This window comes from Pipistrellus kuhlii, unplaced genomic scaffold (genome assembly GCF_014108245.1).
Source record: "Pipistrellus kuhlii isolate mPipKuh1 unplaced genomic scaffold, mPipKuh1.p scaffold_m20_p_3, whole genome shotgun sequence".
NCBI lineage: Eukaryota > Metazoa > Chordata > Mammalia > Chiroptera > Vespertilionidae > Pipistrellus > Pipistrellus kuhlii.
In genome coordinates this window covers 160,245,978-160,266,512 of record NW_023425529.1, presented here as the reverse complement: position 1 = coordinate 160,266,512, position 20,535 = coordinate 160,245,978, and the positions used below count along the sequence as shown (strand labels likewise).

The window sequence follows — 20,535 nt, the reverse complement described above, 5'->3', positions numbered from 1 at the left end:
CCCGTTTCCACTGGCAGCAAAAACAATTGCTTTTTGAAAATGATCTTTAATTGGGGAAACTGGTGATATAAGGGCAAACTGTTTAATGGCAGAAGGGTAACAGAATATGTCACCCTAAAATAACCATTTAGGATTATTTTGAGCTGAAGGCGATCAGGGATCACAGAGAGAGGTAGAGCTCTGTGCCCTATCCTTAAAAGCCTTCGGGCAAGGTCCTATAAGCCTCCCTCTGTGAAGGTGGCACCCTCCCTGCTACCAGGACAGGGGAGCGCTCTGGGTGGTAGAAACGAAGAGCCCATACTGAGAATGCACATAAACACCCCCTCATCTCCCATTAGTTCCCCTGTGTATTTCTTAGTGGCTTCCCCCTCATGTATCATCCCTTGAGATCCAAACCCCCTTTTCTTTGTTAAAATTGTACATAAGTCCCCAAGTCTAACTACTTCTCTGAGTTTCACTTTTCTGTGAACTCCCTGCATGTAAATATTGATAAAAATGGCATACCTTTTCTCCTGCTACTCTATCTTTTTGATAGTTCAATTTGCCAGCCTCAGAACCCAAGAGGGCAGGCGAAAAGTTTTTCCTCCTTGACGTGTTGGTGACAAAGATGAGCTGGGGGAGTAAGCTGCCACTCGCTCCGGACCTCAATTACTCACTGTAATTGAGGTCCCAGCACACCTGAAAAAGCTATGAAGGTGGAAATACTTACCAAGTCAGCCTCCTGAACTTCTGCTCAGAGTCTGGTCAGGCGAGAATGCTAACAGCCACTGCTTATCTTTTCGTTTCCAAATCTGGATTCAGAGAACACATTGTAATAATTAGTTCTTTGGCCCAACAGAGCGTAGCTCAGTGGTTGAGCGTTGACCTACGAACCAGGAGATTGCGGTTTGGTTCCTGGTCAAGGCACATGCACAGGCCAATCAATGATTCTCTCTCATCATGGATGTTCCTATTCTCTCTCCCTCTCTAAAATCAATTAAAAAAATTTTTTTTTAAATAAAACTTTATTTGACATGATTCTTAAGAATTTAAGTACTCTTGTTATTGATTTTTCCCTCTTAGGGGTATCCATTATTTTCCTTTGTCTCTGTCCTTGGTGTTATTTGTCATAAATAGGAGAATGGTATGTAACAACATAGGCTTAGGTCCTATAAGCTATTGTTCGAGGCAGCCTTACTGACCAGTGAGGTTACGGTTCTCACCAGACTGGCATTCATATGGATACATTTTTCTCTGAGCCACTAATAAAAACGATGATGGTAATCTCCTTCCATCCTGTTTTGTGTCCTGAGAGCTTGGCTTGGCTCTCCCAAGACAAGGGACACCAAGGAGGATCCTAACAAACAAGCTTTGCTGAATTTCCCTGAATTGACTACGCTTACCTTATACCCTTTGACCTTTCAGAGTCCTCCACCATTGTCCACTCTTCATCAAACCTAGCGTTAAAATACATTGGTCCAACTGTTTCTTCAGATTTTCATCTCCTATGAAAGCCTTCTTTCACAGCCCAGTCAGGCCCCACTCTCTTCCCAGTCACAGATCCTGTCTCCCACCCCCAGGGCAAGGCCCAGCTCACTTACTGCTGTGATGTCACAGGTCCCCAAGCATTCCACAGTATCCTGGCAACGAAAGTGAGGGGTGCTGTGGGCCCATCAGAAGGAAACCTTCCTCCTTCAGCTGAGGGAACATGGCAGCGAATAGAGGAGCGACCCTCTTTGTCCTGCTGCTCTGCTGCTGGCAAGAAGCTGAGGTCCATCGGATTAACATATCTTCAGGTACAGTCGCAGTGGGTAGTGGTGGCAGGTAGAAAACATGCTCCTTCTTCCCTGAGGCCTGAATCAGGCAGGTGGTGGCTTTCTGCCACAGGTCCCTTCCTCCCCATCTCTCCAGATTCACCACTTATTCCAGGGGGAACGGAGTAAGTTGAAGCCCTTTTTGAAATCTGGGACTCCATGGGAGAGTAGCATACATTATGTATGCTAACTTTTATTAGGGGAATGTGAGTGTGTGTGTGTGTGTGTGTGTGTGTGTGTGTGTGTGATTTCAGAAAGGAAAGGAGAGGGAGAAAGAGAAAGAAAAACATCAATGATGAGAGAGAATCATTGATTGGCTGCCTTCCTGCACACCCCCACACTGGGGATTGAGCCCACAACCTGGGTATGTGTCCTGACTGGATTCGAATGGGGATTTACTGGTTTATAGGTTGAAGGCTCAACCACTGAGCCATGCCAGGGGAAAGGGGGAGGCTGTATTTTAACTTTTTATTATGGGAATGTTCTAACTCATCCAAAGGTAGAGGAATAGTGTAAAGAATCCCCATCACTTGGTTTTATTTATATATGCTTTGCCATCTTATTTTTTTTCTATACACACATATACACATTGGTTGTTCCTGGAAGTATTTTAGCACTGTCTAAGATGTCTTATCACTTTATGAAAATATTTTCTTGCTAAGATAAGGGCATATATATATATATATATATATATATATATATATATATCTACAATGTCATGAAACACTGACAAGGGTTACAAAAATCCTGTAAACAATTGAATATTGGCTAATACCCAGCCCATTCAAAATCTCTCCCCTGTGGTCTCATTATGCCCCTTTGCAGGTGGTTGGTTCTAATCACACCCAAGCAGCACCCATAGGCCTTTGGCTCTGGCTCTTTTATCCTGACCCTTTACGTATTGAGAAATGGGACAGTGGACAGGGAAGCCACCTTGCCCACCACTTTCCCGATGAGAATCCAGGCACAGGAGCTCCAAGCAGGGCTCTGCAAAAGAAACTCTACTTAGAGGCCAGTGCAGATTCCATGAATATGGTTAAACTAGTAGGGTTGTATTTCTTCACTAGATCCAGTTTCTGAAAAGTCATGGAAATCAAAACCCCAGGATGATATACTTGGAATATTTGGTAAGGAGCCTCTTCTTATCAAACATCTGGTTTGTGTTTGGATGGGCTTGGGGGATTTGTCAGTGGGTGTTTTCCAGAAAACCTGGTGCAGATTGCATAAGGTGGATGTGATTTGGTTAGAGGCTAAAATCACATTCCCATGGCCCCACAGCTCATGGCCTTTAGTGTCTCCAGGAGGCCGCCCTGCATGGAGCGGACGGATTGCAGGAACTCCCACTGCTTCGCTCTAGTCAGCCACGCTCCTGTCCCCTGCCTGTCCCTACCTGCCCGAGTTCTCTCTTACAGCTGAAGCACTGTGTGTGGTCACATATGTAGAATCCCACCTTTCACACACAGCTGGCCTGCTCAAGACAGAGGCCAGGGACCAGAGCTGGCTCATCCTTGACCCTTCAGCACCTGGACAGTTTCTGGTCTACAGTAGGTGCTCAATAAATGCTTGTAGTTCCCATCAACATCTACCCTTCTCCATGACCCAGAATCTAACGAGATGCCATGATTTTTTTAGGAACTTAAAATTGGTTCTCCTGTATAAAAGCTGTCCCAGAGAGTGGCCAAGGTCTTGTCAAGGTGGAAGCAGGTGTTGCCAGAGCAGCTGCACCAGCTAAGAATGTGACTGGTTGAATTCATGAGCAGAATGAGTGGCAATGGCTCAGCCTGCAGGGGTTGTGATCTTGTGTCATCAGCAGCTCAGTGACATGAGGCTGTATCCCTTTGGTCACCCTGGCCATTGCTTGAGCTTGTGTCCCATGGTCACACATGGAGTCCACAGTTCCAAACATCATGGCCACTTCCAGGGCAGGAAAATGCAGGGGGGATACATACAGTCCAGACACCATTTCCCTTTTGTCTCCAGGAGACCACCCTGCATGGAGCAGATGGATTGCAGGAACTCCCACTGCTTTCTTCACAGAGCCCATAGCCCACCCCTTCTGCGGGGTTATCAAAGTACCCCACTGGGGTGCATACATCGCCCCAGCGAGGTTCAGGTTCTGTGGTGGAGGAAGGAGAACATGGCTGTTGAGTGGAAATGCGACAGAACCATGGAAGAGTGTTACCCCGTGTATGTTTGTGACACCATTGCTTCCAGTGATATTTAGTTGTTCATCCCCTTTATTCGTGTATTCCCCATGAGTGGGAATGGGGGTGGCCCGTGTTTGTTTTGCATGAAGCTGTGGAGTTCCCAAGATGTGGGACATTCATGCTAAACCAGGAAAATCAGGGCAAACCAGGGCCGGTTGGTCACCCCCACCCCAGCCCAGTATGTGGACTGGCTGGTCAGGGTGCTATTGTGTTGCAGTTATGGGGTGCTGGTCAGTGTAACCATTGTATTACATAGATGAAGGGTGCTGGTCAGCATGACCACTGTGTTGCAGAAATGAGGAGGGGCTGTTTAGGGTGCCCTTTGTGTTGCTGATATAGGGGGACTCACAGCTGCCATTGTCCCAGACTATGTATTAGGGCTTATCCTGTATATACTGCCTTATCTTAACCTCATAAGAGCCTGGTGTAATACAGACTCCATTTTACAGAAGACAAAACCGAAAGTCAGAGAGGAATTTGACAAGATCACATTCCCATGAGAGCAGAACCAGAATGTGGGTCAAGTCTGTCCAACAGAAAGCCCTGCCTAGACTAAGTTATAATCTTCCTAGGAGAGGTCAGAAGGATATAAAGGGAAGAACATGTCACATTAAGTAGCAATTAGAAAAGACATTTGTGCAAGCACAGGGACAGCTTGGGGAAAGGCCCAGGATGGGGACAGAATGACAGCAGGGCAGGAAGGAAAATTATATTGATAACTATCTGAGGCCACGTTTCCAGCCTCATATCTTTGGGGGTCAATATTTATTACTCAGGGGATCTGAATGGTCTCAGGTTTATTAGTTAGGGAGGCCCTTCCACCTCAGACGAGTTTCTCAGAAAGCCAGCTCCTGGGTGGGCGGAAGGTAATCAACCAAGGATCTTGTGTGCATATATGCATGACCCATGGACACAGACAATGAGGCAGTGAGCGCCTGGGACAAGGTCAAGGGGAGGGGGCATGGGAGGGGTCAATGATGAGGGGGGGAAAGGACATATGTAATGCAATATTTCAACAATAAAGAATTTTTTTTAAAAAAGAAAAGGAAAGCCTACTCTTGCCCTGGCTGGGTAGTTCAGTTGTTCAAAGAGTTGTCCCATACACCAAAAGATTACAGGTTTGATTCCCAGACAGGTCACATACCTACGTTGTGGGTCAATCCCTGGTTGGGGTGTGTAGAGGAGGCAACTGTTTCTCTCTCACATCAATGTTTCTCTCTAAAATAATCCTATATAATAAATAGGTAATATGCAAATTGACCATCACTCCAACACACAAGATGGCCGCCCACATGTGGACACAACAAGATGGCTGGCAGGGGAGGGCAGTTTGGGGTGACCAGGTTGGCAGGGGCAATCGGGCCAGCAGGGAAGCAGTTAGGGAGTGATCAGGATGGCAGGCAGAAACAGTTAGGGGCAATCAGGCAGGCAGGCAGGCGAGTGGTTGGAAGCCAGCAGTCCTGGATTGTGAAAGGGATGTCCGACTGCCCGTTTGGGCCCAATCCCACCAGGCAATTGGACATCCCTTGAGGGGTCCCAAATTGGAGAGGGTGCAGGCTGGGCTGAGGGACAGCCCCACACATACGTACACGAATTTTGTGTACCAGGCCTCTAGTAATCAATAAACATACTCTCAGGTGAGCATAAAAAGAAAAAAGAAAAAAAAAACCCTACATAGTCAACTCCCCTATTCATGAAGTCACTGATTTCCTGTTTCCAGTCACAGATTTCGCAGAACTGCTGTGTGAGCAAAAAGGTGTGGGTTCTGCATCACTGGCTTTAACATATTCTTGTGTGCTTTTCCCAAGATGAAATTGTAGTCCAAGAGTTTCTGGATCCAGATAAATCAACATTGTTTGAAACACAAAGGCCACAAAGGAAACAAAAGACCACGATGAAGAGTACAAAGAAAAAAGCAAGTATACATTTTTTTTAACTCTTAATTGTGTGTATTCTTAGCACTGTATAGTATTAAATGCACAATCCCATTCTGGACAGTTTTTCTCAGTGGTTAAAGCATAAACTCTCAGACCTAAGGGTTTGATTCCCCAGCCCTGGTCAGAGCTCCTACAGGAGGCAGCTAATTGCTGTGTCTTTCTTCTCTCTCTCTCTCTCTCTCTCTCTCTCTCTCTCTCTCTCTCTCTCTCTCTCTCTCTCTCTCTCTCTCTCTCTCTCTCTCCCCTTTTTACTCGCTAAAAAAAAATATAAAAAAATGAATGGGAATAAAGCACAATTCCATCATTTTAGCATTCTTAAGGCCAGTTCTTTCTGGAGCAAAAGCAAATAGGCATGTGAAAGAAGTGGCTGTCCCAAACCATGTCCATAAAACCTAGAGCAGCAGAAATAAGTTCACTTAATTTTGGAGTGATCTCTGGGGTGCATGGGCAAGCAAGGTATTGGGCTTGGGATGAAAATGGGGCTCCACCACTGCAGGAACAGGGGGCACAGGAAAATGGGAACTTTCCATGAGCCAGCATGTGTGATGCTCACCTAAGCTTCACCCAGAGCAGGGCAGTGACCATGACCCCATTTGATGGGATCAAACTAAGGTCTGAAAAAGCACGTGCCCAAGGCCACACTGATGGTAGAGAATAAAAGCAAAAAACATACTTTCCCAAAAATACAGCTTCATGTTGTTCAAAATGAACATAAATAATAAAGTAGCACACACACTGAGAACCAAGACAGAATATTTGGTTGACACCTGCTAAGGAGAAAGCCGGGCACCAGAAATCCACATGCAGTGTGTGAAAATGCATAAAGCAGCAGGGAAGTTCCGCATTTTCTTGAAAGTTTGCATTCAGATATAAATAAATTCTAAGTCCTTGCACTAGCTCACCCAACATCTGCCCAGACCCACACTGCTGGGTTCAAGGCACTCAGATGATGCCTACTCTGGTTACACATTAACTTTCCAACACACATTTCCAATGGAAACTCGATTAGCATTCCACCCTAATGTTTTAAAATAAATTTTGAATCAAAATGTTCATGAAAGTATATATTTATGCTTTTCTCCATTTCCCTTCTCCCCACCATGCTCTTCATCAAAAAAGCCCATATTAAAACCAATGATCAGACTGATACTGATAAGCACCATGACAAGACAGTATCTTCCGGGAATGCCGACAGACTTTTCCTTAATGGTAAGTGCAACCTGGTAATTCCCTTGCCCGAGTTAAGAGGCTGGTGGGAAGCACAGAGGGGCCAGAAAGCTCCTTGCTAGAGGATGTAGAGGATGGAGGATGGAGGTCATGGCTGCTTCACCAGGTCAGACTGATTTCTTGTCTCCTTCAAGGGTTGAGGGACAGCCAGCGCCCCCCCCCCCCCCGCCCCCTCCTGCTCACGGATCTGACCCTGGAACCCATGGTCAGAGGAGCTGGTAGGAATGTTGTCCCCACAGGCAGGTGATGTCAGAGGGCAAGGAAGGTGCTATCACTTTGCCCATCCCCTCCCAAACTTTCAGTTCGGTCACTGCTCCTCCCCTGGAGTGGGCCCATAGTGTCCCCCAGGATGTCCCCAGGAGTGAGGAAAACAGACAAGTTTGCTGAAATGAAAAGCAGTATGTTGAGGCTCCAGGACTAAGGAGCCAGCATCCCATGGGTGACAGATCTTGTCTTTACCCTAAAGACTAAACAGGAAAGGACACCTGTGCAGCTCTTAGGACCCCCCTCTGAGACCCCATAGTGGACTCAGAGGGAGTCCAGATTGCAGCTCCCAAGCCTGATGGTAGAGCAGGCGCAGAAAGGGGAGCTGACTCAAATACATACCCCCAGGCCCCACCAAGTGACTCCACTGGGAGGCCCAGGAATCTGCATGTCAGCCCATTCCTCCAAATAGTCTTCTCCAGGGAGCCAGCCTCTCGTGTTTGCAAGGACTGAACAAGAATAAGATCCTGGTTGAAATTAATATTTCTAACACCTCTGGATTTGTCTTACTCATGGGAGTCTGCAAATTGCCAGGTGGTTATAAATTAAATAGGGCTGGACATCTTTATGGCAGTGGGCCCACAATAGGAGAGGTGACAAGGTGGGTCTCTACTGAATTGACTGTCCATGAACTAGTCTCAAGAACACAACCTCTCTGCATTGGACTCATTACATTCCCTGAAGCAGCAGGAGGAATTAAGGATGGACTGGAAATTCTGAGACAGGCTGAGAATGAGAGGCAAGGGGGAAGAGTCAGAATCAGGGGTAAGAGATGGAGAAAAAAACTGACCAGGGCAAACCAGTCCACCAGGGTCTTCACAGGGACCATGAAATTTCCAAATCTGTCTTGTGTGCAGGACTGCTCAGCACGACTGTGTTTGTCACCCTTGATCCTCTGCTCAGTCCTGAGACTGGTCTGGGGGTCTCCACAGGGCCCTTCCTCCCTGAATGGCCCTCTGAGCTGTCACTAGATTTATCTGGGCCCCAAGGCAAATGCCACACTTTGCTGCAAAGGAACCTATTTAATTGAATTGTTTTGCTCCTAACCACCAAGCCAAGACCAGCCATTTCAGGGACTGAGAGAAAATAGAGGTTAAGAGTTTTGGGAGGGATGGGCAAGGGCAGTGGTGGGGGTTGTGGGCAGAGCCAGTGAGCAAGCGGCACCAGGCTGGCCAAGGCGGGTGCCAGCAGGGGCCCCCTGATCACCCCACCAGTTGTCCTGCAGATTGGCCCTGATGGCCAGCCAGGCTTAGGGACCCTACCCGTGCACGATTTTCATGCACAGGGCCTCTAGTTCTTTATATTTGGCTGCTTAGTGATTCTTGTCGCATCCTAATGGATATCTCATGATATGGGAATGGAAGATAAAGGAAAAAGAGGCACACGGATAGCCTGTTGTGTACTTGCTGATGAATATCAGAATATGTATGGACAAAGGAAATACAGCTGATGCTTCCAGCACCTTTCTGAACTGATGGGGAGGAGAATTCAGGGCCTATGGTGGGTCACAGGAACTTGGGAGACAGTGCAAGGGAGAAGCTAAGAACGTAGGCTTGAAAGCCAGATGGCCCGGTTAAAAGGAAAAATGTGAATTGGAATTAAACCATAATTGTCAAATTTTTATCATTGTGCTTAATTTTTCCCACAGAAGAGGAGAAGGAACTATTTTATCAAATTAAAAGCCTAAGAAGCCTGGGAAATATTATTGACAGTCTTCAAAAAGCTTTAGGTAAATGGAATCTGGGACCATCTTGGTGATGGGTAAATGTGGGCCTTCTCTCTCTCTCTCTCTCTCTCTCTCTCTCTCTCTCTCTCTCTCTCTCTCACTCTCTCTTTCTCTCTCTCTCTCTCTCTTTATTTCTGGTATGAAAAGAAGTAAAGTGTCTATTCAAGGGGCATGTATGCTTATGAACAGCTCTCTGAAAAAGCAGGTGACTCAGTCCTGGGTAGACCAGCTGGGAGCCCCACAGTAGTTTCCTGGTGGTTGTCAATGCAAGGACATCTGGCCCATTCAACTCTAAATTTGAGGAGTCATGGGCCACGGGTGGGCTTCCACTCTCCCTTCTCAGCCAAACTCATTGAGGGGCCCCTTCACTCTCCCAGGAATAACTGTGATGCCTGCGGCCACATTGTGTGGTTGCATGCCCCTTATGACCAGGCCCAGGAAGGTCCCCAAACCATCTGTCACACCTGCCTCTCAATGAAAGTGGCCTCCCACTTGGGGCTGAGTCTCACATCACTGGGAGTCCCTTACCTCCCACCCTTCCCCACTACCTTTTCCAATATAACCTCAAATGCTGATGTTGGCCCATGCATTTCCCCTGTGGCTTCTGCCCCTTGCTCCAGTCTTCTCATCAGAACTTTCCAGAATACCACTGAGCCTCTTCTCTAGGCTAATCCTCCTACTGCCTTCCCAGCTTCTCTGAGTTATACTTTGTAGTCACACTGATGGTTCAATATCTCCAGCATTCTACACCCTATACATCTGTCCACACACTCTAAGACTGCATTGATTCTGGAAATACATCCCACTATTAATTTCAAGCTAATGTCAATGAAAACTTCTAAGGATTTGGTAAATGTGCTATTGCTAAGCCACATGCAGTTGGCTTTCTGTAAGTCCAAGTGCAAGGCCAGACGTTTAAACTCAGGCTTCTTAATTCAACCTTTAATGTTTATTGAGCACCTATCATGCACCAGGAACTATCCTAAGTTCTCAGGATTCATTACCATAGACACAGATACCCCTGCCCTCATGGAGCTCACATCCTGAAGGGGCATCAGAAGTGTCTCGTAGTTCCATTCTGTTGGGAAATTTTTTGGTCCTGACTCTTCCTATAGGATGCTCCTCCACGCTGTTGATCATCCTTGATGCGACAAGCCCACCATCTTGTCATTTAAATGCCAACGAGGATAGGATCTCAGGCACCTTACTAGACACCTCTCAGTTGTACAAGTGGTCATCAGGCACAGCCCAGGAGCTGCTCTGAAGTAGGACTCTCCCCACCTCAGACTTTGCAGGGCCAGAGACAGTCCTGGGGCCACAAAATCTCAGGCCCCACGGTCTGCACCCTGTCCCCCAACAGGACCAGCCCAACACAATCAGAGGTCGAAAGGGAGATTAGTGGTGGCTCCACCAGCTGCAAATTTACCAACTGTACTGTCATCCAGCCAATTTCTGTTGTTTTTATGTATTGTAGATTTCAGGATAGACTTTGCCAAATTCCCAGTTCCCTGGTATTTGAGAGCTCTGGCATCAGAACAATAAACTCTCCTGTAACCCAAATGGCTAAAGACAGGGGCCTCATCCCTTAAAGACACTCCTGCAAGTCACCCAGGTCCTACATATTTGGAGGGCAGGCAATGGAAGTTCCTTGAATGGCGGTGGAGTGTACAGGGCTTGGGTCTCCAACAATGCTTGGACTGGAAGGACCAAAAGTCCTTGTCCTCCCCCAAAATAACATCACAAGAATGGCTTCCCAGCAAACTGCCTCTGTGGGTAGAAGCCCACAGAAGCTGTGAGAAGGCTCCCATTGGGTTCTGAGGCAGAACGCATCGAAAATGAGATGTAAAACCAAACAGGCTAGCGGGGGCAAGTAGATTGCAGCCTGGCCTGCCAGATTCTCCTCTCTCTGCTCTATCCTACTCTCCTTCCTCTATTTGGCTTCATGCTCCCTCAAGAACCTGCCAGTTTATTCTGTTTCCTATACCTCACTCACTGCCAACCTCTCCTAAACCCACACTTCCACTTTTTCCTCCATGCAAATAATGCCCATGTGAGCCCTGGCTGCTTTGGGGTTTCTGTCTTGCATATTTAACATCCTCTGAGCATCTCCAGAATGATGTCTGCACCTTAAACCTGGAATGCCCCATATCCATCCCATTCCCCACCCAGGACTCTCTCTTCTTACATCTCCTTCCAGTCACCCAGCAACTCTGGGGAAACTGAAGAAGAGACTGCCACTCACTGAGCATCTCATCCACATGTACAACCAGAGGATCTGACTCAGTGCTGATGGGAGCTGGGTAGTAGTAGCTCAGAGTGCAAGATTTGGACTGACCTGGCTTCAAATCTCTACCTAGGCCGGAATGAGTTGTATGACTTTGGGGTAACCTTAGGCAAGCAACAGCTTCATCTTCAAAGCAGGGTAATCAGAGCACCTGCCTCATATGGGCAGAAGGGGTTAAATAACATTTGCTGAGAGCTTAGCATGGTGCCTGCATACATACTCACCCACTGGACCTGTGGGGGAGGGGGAGCCACACCTGAAGCGACCAGAGGAAAGTGCTTGCTTGTGGTTCAGGGACAACAAAGGAGTAAATCTAAAGTTGCTCCAAGCCCCATACTCTTCAGTCTTGCAGCCCCATTGGTATTCACTAATATGAGTGAACCATGAGGTGGTCTGAAATGCAGGCTTATAGGAACACCTAGAATTTTTAAAGAGAAATCTCCTCTTTTCAAACAGTAAATACGTTCAAGCAAAGAAGAAAGGGCCATAGAAGTTTGTTCAATGGATCCAACCACCACAGGGTGAAAGAAAGCCTAAACTGAGAAACCAAGACTGTCTGAGGGACTGACCATTCACTCCTACTGTGTGGAATAAAAATAAAATAGAATTACTAATTATACAGATTAAAGAAGAATCATTTTATTCACGGAATGCCAAATAAAATGGACATATTGAAATATTAAGTTAAAGGGACCTGGTTGATGTAGCTCAATTTGTTGTTGGTTCGATTCCCAGTATGGGCACATGCCTGTGTTTCGGACTCAGTCCCCAGTGGGGGTGTGTAGGAGATAGCCAATCAATGTTGTGCTCTCACATCAATGTCTCTCTCTCTCTCTCTCTCCCTCTTCCTTACTCTATAAAAATCAATAAAATATTTTTTTAAAAATAGAGTTAAATATTTTTAAAACTTTATTTTTTAAAAAATAAAGATAATCCGTTTGAGCCTGAATAATAAGAGTGTTCAAAGCTTGCTATTATCTAACACAGTGTTTCCCAAACTTCTCTCATGATGAGAATCACCTGGTGGAGTTGTTAAACTACAGATTCCTGAATCCCAACTAAGAAGTACTAAACTAGAATTTTTGGGAACATATAGGTAAAATTGTATACTTAACTACTAGTTGGGATTCAGGAATCTGTATTTTAACAACTCCACCAGGTGATTCTCATCATGAGAGAAGCTTGGGAAACACTGATCTAACAGAATGAGCTTTAAAGAAACATAACCTGTATAGTCAGGGTCCTTCAAAGAAACAGAACTAACAGTATGTATACATATAGAAATGTATTGTAAAGAATTGGCTCACGTGCCCTAGCCTGTTTGGCTCAGTGGATAGAGAGTCGGCCTGTGGACCAAAGGGTCCTGGGTTCGATTCTGGTCAAGGGCACATACCTTGGTTACAGGCTTCTCCCTGGCCCAGGCCCTGGTCATGGCTTGTGCAAGATGCAGCCAATCGATGTGATTCTCTCTGTCTTTCCCTTTCTCTTCCACTCTCTCTCTAAAAAATAAATAAATAAATAAATAAATAAATAAATAAAAATAAAAAATCCCAATGGAAAAATATCCTCAGTTGAAGATTAACATAAAAAATAAAAAGAATTGGCTCACACAGTTATGGAGGCTGACAAGTCCCAAGATCTTCAGTCAGCAAACTGGAGACTCAGGAAAGCCATTGCTTCCTATAAGAGCCAAAGTTCCAGTTCGAATCTGGAACCAGGAAAAGACTAATGTCCCCAGATGAAAGTCATCTGCAAGGAGGAAGGTCAGCCTTTTCTACTGAGGCCTTCACCTGGTCAGGTGACGTCCACCCACATCAGGGAGGGCAATCTGCATTTCTCAGTCGACTCATTACTATGTTGATCTCATCCAGAAACAACCTCATAGAAACACCTAGAAAAATGTTTGGTCAAATATCTAAGCATCCAGTGGTCAAGTTGACACATAAAATTAGCCATTACATCCTATAAATAATTCTGTACACGGAGAGCCAGAGCCTATGAAGGCCTGATAGTTAGCCCTCCCGTGCCTCTCTTCAGCTGCAGCGCCTGCAAAGGCATGCTCACACACATCGAAAGCATGACTGCACTCACGGAGTAAATTTCCTTGCCCCGTGAAGGCTCAGAATATACACAGTTGGTTTCTGCAATGTGGAGATAAAACAGCATTCCAGGGAGTGTGTGTAACTGACTTGGATGGAAGGCCAGGGCTGACATTGCCCCTCAGGGTAACCAGGCTATTTTTAGTCAGTGTTCAACCTTGAGGGTGGTTACATATTTTGAATATTATCCCTGACTGAAACCAAGATCTCTACAGGGGAAAAGAAATGTTTTCCAATCCCTAGAATATGACCCAATTTCAGGTAATTTTCAAGGCATTGAAAATTCCTTGTGTACTAGTGAAGCTTTTGCATCAGTATTTTAGCTGCGAAGGATCTGATCCACCAGCATTTTTTTTAGGTGGTGACAAGAACTTTTTCTTGAGCAAAGTTTCTCCCAAGTCTTCATAACCAAGCTGATTGTGGTTGCAGACATGCCCTACTTCTTGAGGTGACCAGGCTGAAAAGTGTTATTCAGGTTTAAATGTGGGGTTGCCCTATTTCTCCTGAAAGGCAGGTTTGGGGGAGTTCGTGAATCTTGTCTTGGAAACAATGCTAAGTAGAGAACTACTTCTTCTTCTTCTTCTTCTTCTTCTTCTTCTTCTTCTTCTTCTTCTTCTTCTTTTTAAAATATATTTTATTGATATTTTACAGAGAGGAGGAAGGGAGAGAGATAGCTAGAAATGTCGATGAGAGAGAAACATCAACCAGCTGCCTCCTTCACATCCCCTACCGGGGATGTGCCCGCCACCAATGTACATGCCCTTGACCGGAATCAAACCTGGGACCCTTCAGTCCGCAGACCGACGCTCTACCACTGAGCCAAACCAGTTTCGGCTAAGTAGAGAACTTCTATTTCCTTTGTATTGCTTATCAATGGCATGGTATTCTTTCTAAATATCACTTTAAAAGGCAATTGGAGATTGGATTAAACTATACCATTTTATTTATAATTGCTGGCTTTATGATTTTCTCAAAGATAGAAAAGCCTCATCCTGTCTTTCCCAGATGTCAGCGAATCACCTGTAAAATATAGGACTGGGGGCTTGAGTCGGAGAATGTTTGTGCCGGGAATAGCCTTTTGAGGCTTGTATCTAACCCTAGGTTCTAGGAACCAGGCAAAGAGAGGACATACAACTCACTAGTTACAAAATAAGTCAGTGGAGGAGCAAGAAGAATAAAACTCTGATTTCCAACCCTATCCTATTTCTATGACACCATTCTATAGTCCCTTTATCAATAAAGGAATATTTCAGTGTTGTATAACTATACTTTTATTTGTGTGTGTATGAAAACATATACAACAAATGTGACAGTCTCTGATGTGGCGTTACCAGGGGTCACCGCAGATTTGGGATGAAGATACCAGGGGAGGGCAGTGTCTTCCGGCTGCCCACAGGTGAGCATGCTGCCACCAGCAGCCCTGTGGACATCAGTGTCCAGGCAGGGCCATTGGTCCTAGAAACAGGACAGGGTCCTGGGGACACTCACAGCAGCTGGCATGTACCCTGAGTGATGTTCCTTTCTGACAACAAGGTCCTTGGAGGCCTTGACCACTGGAATTTAGCCTTCAAGAGAAAGACAACCTCTTACAGCAAGACCTCATACCAGGAAAAGCTGGTAACTGAAATTTTTATAAACTGCTTGGTGGCAGGGTAAGTAACAAAGGTGCTTTGCAGAAGGCTTAATAACCTGCATCTTCACAATCTAAAAATCCTTTCATACCCACAGACTCATCTGACCCTGACAAGGGCCACTTAGCAGGAATTGGGTAATTTTTGTCTTCCGTTAGTGAATGAGGAGACTAAGCTTAGAGAGGCTGAGAGATATTCCTTCCTAGTACTTACCCAGCCCTGAGAAATGGAGAAAGGGGGAGAGGTTGGCATAAGGAGAGGTGCAAATAACTGGCTCCACACTCTGGGCCACCACTGCGAGAGGGAGCTGTGCCTCCATCCCCTACTCTGGCTGCTTCCCCTCATGCTCCACAATCCTCTGCAAAGACCACTCCCATGTTTGAAAGGACCAGGGGTGTGGGGTTGGATAAAAAGATGGGTTTGTCTCCCACACAGAGACCGTCTTGGAATCCGAGTGAGCTCCAACCTCACCCCTCTGTAGCCTCTGTGTTCCTGGCTCACATGATCTGTCCTCCTGCATCCACTCAAGAATAGTTTTGACAACTTAGTTCCTCTTATTTCATCAGATGTTTGAGATTGTGTTATCCTTGGCAACAGGGATTCCTGTCAGGCTAAATGCTCGTTTCTGGAATGTACTTACGGAATGAATTCCACAGTGGGAATTTCAGGAAGGGTGAGGAACACGTGATCAATTTCAACCGCTCCAGGTCCCTGGGTCTGGTCCAACGAGTATGGTTAGCTGCCTCTGCTTGAGGCCCGTGGCTCTGTGTGGAGGGAAGTTGACCTCGGGATGGTATTGTGGGGATTTCCTGGCCAGCTCTGTGGAGGAAGGTCACCAACTCTGCCTAGAGGGACGGCTGAGCACACTTTAATAATAGTGATGACTCACGAGGGACTCTTCTCTCCGGTAATAACATTGGGAAATTAAGGAATAGGCTGAAACATTTGAAAGGACTTCCTGGTTGCCAAGTTAAAGGTCAAGGGCTCAGGAGACCACACGTGGTGATCCTCAGCAGGACCCTCCTCAGGAGCAGCCCCGACCCTGGCTGCCTGTCTTCAGGATGGCAGGCACCAGACCAGCCTGCTGTTTCCTTCTTATTCTTCACACCTTTCCACCCTCCATCCCCAAGTATTCTACTCCTAGAGGCCACTGGTGGGTCCTTCAGTGTGGCCTGCCGGGATTGGGCCGGAACAGGCAGTCCCAAGGGATGTAGTAGTGTGCAAAGCGGCAGGTGGCCAGAGAGGAGCCCACGCCTGGGCCAGGCGCCATACCACTGCGGCTCATCCCGGCCCCCACTGCACCTGCCGCTCCACTGTGGTCTCCACACGCCCATCCTAGGGCAATACCCATGACCGGGAGGTGGCTGTGGGCTTGTGCCCAGTCAGTCCTGATGCCAGTCCAATCTGGTCTGGGTGGGGGAGAGGTGTAGAGAGGGAGTGTCTGTGGGAGAGGCTCACGCCACAGTAACTGTTCTCGCTAGCTGTGAGCCTGGCATCTGGCTTGCGGCACTTCTTCTGTGGGAGCATACTGACTACCAGGGGGCAATTCCTGCGATGAGCGTCTGCCCCTTGGTAGTCAGTGTGCAACATAGCAACTGGTCGAATGGTCACTTAGGCTTCTATATATGTATAGATTACAAGTATTCTGAGTGGAACATAGGTCCTTTTGGTTTTAAGAACTTTTGTGCTTGTGAAATTATAAGAAATACGTATATTGGCCTCTGTGCCCTGTTTCTGGCAGAGTTCCTAAAACCCTTGTCATTTCCAAAGTGATAAGATACTGGGAACATCTTTTATTCCAAATCTCCACACATTTGGTGACCAGAAGTGCTCTTTGTGAAGGTAAAGGAGACTCAGGGAAGAAACACACAGCAGGGGAGAACTGGGGTTTTGCCGACATAGGAAGGGGGGAAATTGAGTCATTCCCCTCCCCCCCATTATAGTGCTAATCACTTTTTAAACAAGATATAAGTAAGACACAGGACAATCAGTAAGAATCTGCATGTTCTTCATTACCAAATGCCCTTTCTGCAAAGTTCAACTGATCTGTTTCAGCCTGCAACTTCATGTCAGTCAACAAATTTTACTGAGGGCTTAATATGGATGGGGCACTGTCCTTGTGCAAGAAATACAGTGATAATGGAGAGAGAGACAGAGACAGAGAAGACAGAGAGTGAAAAACAGAAAGGGACGGAGGCACAGAGGGAGAAACAGAGACAGTGAGGGAGAAATGGAGTCAGAGAGGAAGAGACAGAAAGAGATAAGGAGAGATGGAGAGGAAGAGATGGAGAGGGAAAGAGACAGACAGAGACAGTGCGAGAGTGGGAGAGATGGAGAGGAAGACAGAGACAGATGGAGAGATGGAGACAGAGAAAGATTGAGATGGAGTGAGACAGAGACAGAAATGAAACAAGAAAAAAAGAAAGAGACAGAGAGAGAGGCATCTATCCAATATTTTGTTTAACAGAACACCGGATGTGAAGTGGAAAGCTTTTTAAGATTTTCAGAGCAAGCTCTCCAAACTGGCTGGTAGCTCCCTTGGAGAGCAGAGAGGCACTCTCTGATAAACAAGCACCTGTTTTCACATTTAGAGCCTCCAGAAGCAAACTTCTGGCATGTTTCCAATTAAGAGATCTAGTAATGTGGAGAGGCAGTCTCAGGGCACGCTTCTTCATTATCTAGATTTTTATTTATTTCTCTAGAGGCCCAGTGCAAAATTCAAGCACTGGTAGGGTCCCTAGCGGCTGCAGGCTGAGTACTCCCTCCCTCCCACTGGCCGGCCCTGCCCACTGGTTGAACTCCTGGACAACCCCCAGTCCAGGGGAGAATTTGCATACTGCACTTTTATTATATAGGATTGTTGTTTTTAAAATTTTATTTCACAACTTAGAGTAAAATTTACCTTTTGAGTTTTTAAGTTTTTTCCATTTGGGGGTGACAGGAAATTAAAATTCTAGACATTTGGAAACTGCTCTCAGAAGTGTCTGGAGGGGAACAAAGCTCCTGTTGTTACCAGGGTCCTGGCTTTTGAAAGGAGTCCAAGGAGTCGGGTACATTCAAAGGTGTCTGAGCAGGGCAGTGAGGGAGCCGCCCCAGCCTCTGGCATCTCTGGATTGAACCAGGACAGGAGGGTGTGTTCGTGTCCTGGTACTGCGACAACAACCACCACTCAGAGGCAGCTTAAACAGGAATGTATTCTCACGCGATCTGCAGGCCAGAAGTCCAATATGAAGACGACCACAGGTTGGCTCCTCCCAAGGATGATGGAGATCCTATTCCAGGCCTTCCATTTGTTAGCTTCTGCTGCATCACCTGATCTCCGACTTCATCATCCCAGGGTGTTTTCCCTGTGCGTGCAACTGTGCCCAATGTTCCGCTTTTATAAGGACGCCAGTCACATTACTACTATAGTTAGCTAATTATTGATGGAAAAGGAAACAAAGGAAGAGTCAGACATTGCTGAGCATATTCAGCAAGGAAGCATATGCCTGTTTGCTTTACCAGGAAGTTTCAACTTCACACCCCAAGGAAATTGCATCACTGTCCCTCCAGGGGGATTAACCCCCCATTTATTCCCTCCTCAGGATTGGAGGGGGGAATGGAAGCACAGGAAAGTCCAACCAGGGAAAGGGATTATTTGTCAGGGGGTGGATCCCAATGCAAGCTCATGAAAGCTTGTGAAGTTGATTGGTTATTTTGAAAAAGCTCCTGGTTATAATCCCAGGAGACAAAGAGCAAAGAACAAAGAGCTCGCTCTCTCCCCCTCTGTGACCCCCTCACTAGCCCTGTTTGTTCTCATTCTCTCCCACCTGGGAGCACTGCACCAAGCAGGTCTAGTGGCCACCGGGGCCCGACTGCGAAGGCTCTCGAGGACTATGAAGCAGTAACTCTGGGCACTGGCTTTTATTTTGGCCCTGCTGAAGGCATGGTTGGATGGAGGGAGAGGGGATAAGGGCAGCCTTCACAAACAAATCATCTTGCCATGCCCACATCACAATCTCCTGTGTGGATCCTGGAAATACTTTTCTCACGGTCCCATGGAAGAGCCTGATTTCCACCAACTTTGTGTTAAAGGCCTGTGCTATACTATGACCTCATCTTAACTAGTTACATGTGCAACGACCCCATTTCCAAATTAAGTCCCATTCTGAGATACTGGGGGCTAGGACATCAACACATGAATTTTGAGGGAACACAGCTCAAGCCAAAACGGAGAGTGTGTACTGGGAATGGGGTAGAAAAAGAGTCTGGCTGAGGAAACCTTGATTTAAAGAACTGAGACAGCCTTTCAGGGGCAGGAGGTGGCAATTGTAGGTACAGATTTTATTGCCAGGGAAGCAATTTCCAAAGCAGGGTGTGAGTACTGCTAATGGTGAGAGATTTGGAAAGCACTTGAATAAGTCGTGTATTTGTTTAAATGGGTAGGGAAGAAAAATGTAATTAGCACCATAATTCATGGATGTTTTGTTAATGGAGAGGATGTGAATAAATTGGTAAATTTTAATAAGTAAACATATTTTTAAAAAAAATATGAATAGCACAAATCCTACATAGATAAAAATATACAGCCGAAACCAGTTTGGCTCAGTGGATAAGCGTTGGCCTGCGAACTGAAAGGTCCCAGGTTCGATTCCGGTCAAGGGCATGTACCTTGGTTGCGGGCACATCCCCAGTAGGACGTGTGCAAGAGGCAGCTGATGGATGATTCTCTCTCATCAATGTTTCTAACTCTCTATCCTTCTCTCTTCCCCTCTGTAAAAAATCAATAAAATATATATTTTTAAATATCTACATAGCTGTGAAATTCACATGGAGGTGGTACCTGAATGACCAAAGTTTGGGAAATTGTGTTCCCCCAAAACTCATAGCAATGTGATGCTATTTGGAGCTGGGCCTTTGGAGGTGATTAGGGTTAGATGAGGTCATGATGATGCCCCATGATGGAATTAGTTTCCTTCTAAGAGGCATGAGAGAGCTCTCCCTCTCCACCAAGAGAGGACACAGCAAGAAGGCAGCTATCTATGAATCAGGAAGAGGCTTCTTGCTAGAACCCAATTGTACTGGCACCCTAATCTCTGACTTCAGCCTCCAGAACTGTGAGAAATACATCTGTTGTTTAAGCCAACAGTCGCCAACTGGTGGTCCATGAGGTCCGAAAGGTTGGTGACCGCTGGTTTGAGGAAATCATTGGAGCAGTGATCGCCAACTGATGGCCCACGAACCACTGGTGGTCTGTGAGGTTGAAAGGTTGGCGATCGCTGATTTAAGCTAACCAGTCTAAGGCACTTTGTCATGGCAGTCTGGACAGACCCAAACACTGTTCTTAGTCCAATTTTAAGCAGATTTTCCTTTTTAAAAGATGGGTCT

At 46.2% G+C, this 20,535-nt stretch overlaps 1 protein-coding gene across 1 annotated transcript; it reads left to right on the top strand.

Moving 5' to 3' along the window:
- Positions 1-1,687: 1,687 nt before the first annotated feature.
- Positions 1,688-11,980, top strand: LOC118729763 (sperm acrosome-associated protein 7). The gene is made up of 6 exons (XM_036457195.2): positions 1,688-1,775; positions 2,861-2,920; positions 5,809-5,919; positions 7,057-7,146; positions 9,077-9,157; positions 11,895-11,980. The coding sequence occupies exons 1-6, from the start codon at positions 1,688-1,690 to the stop codon at positions 11,978-11,980; spliced, it is 516 nt and encodes a 171-aa protein (XP_036313088.1).
- The last annotated feature ends 8,555 nt before the right edge of the window (positions 11,981-20,535 follow it).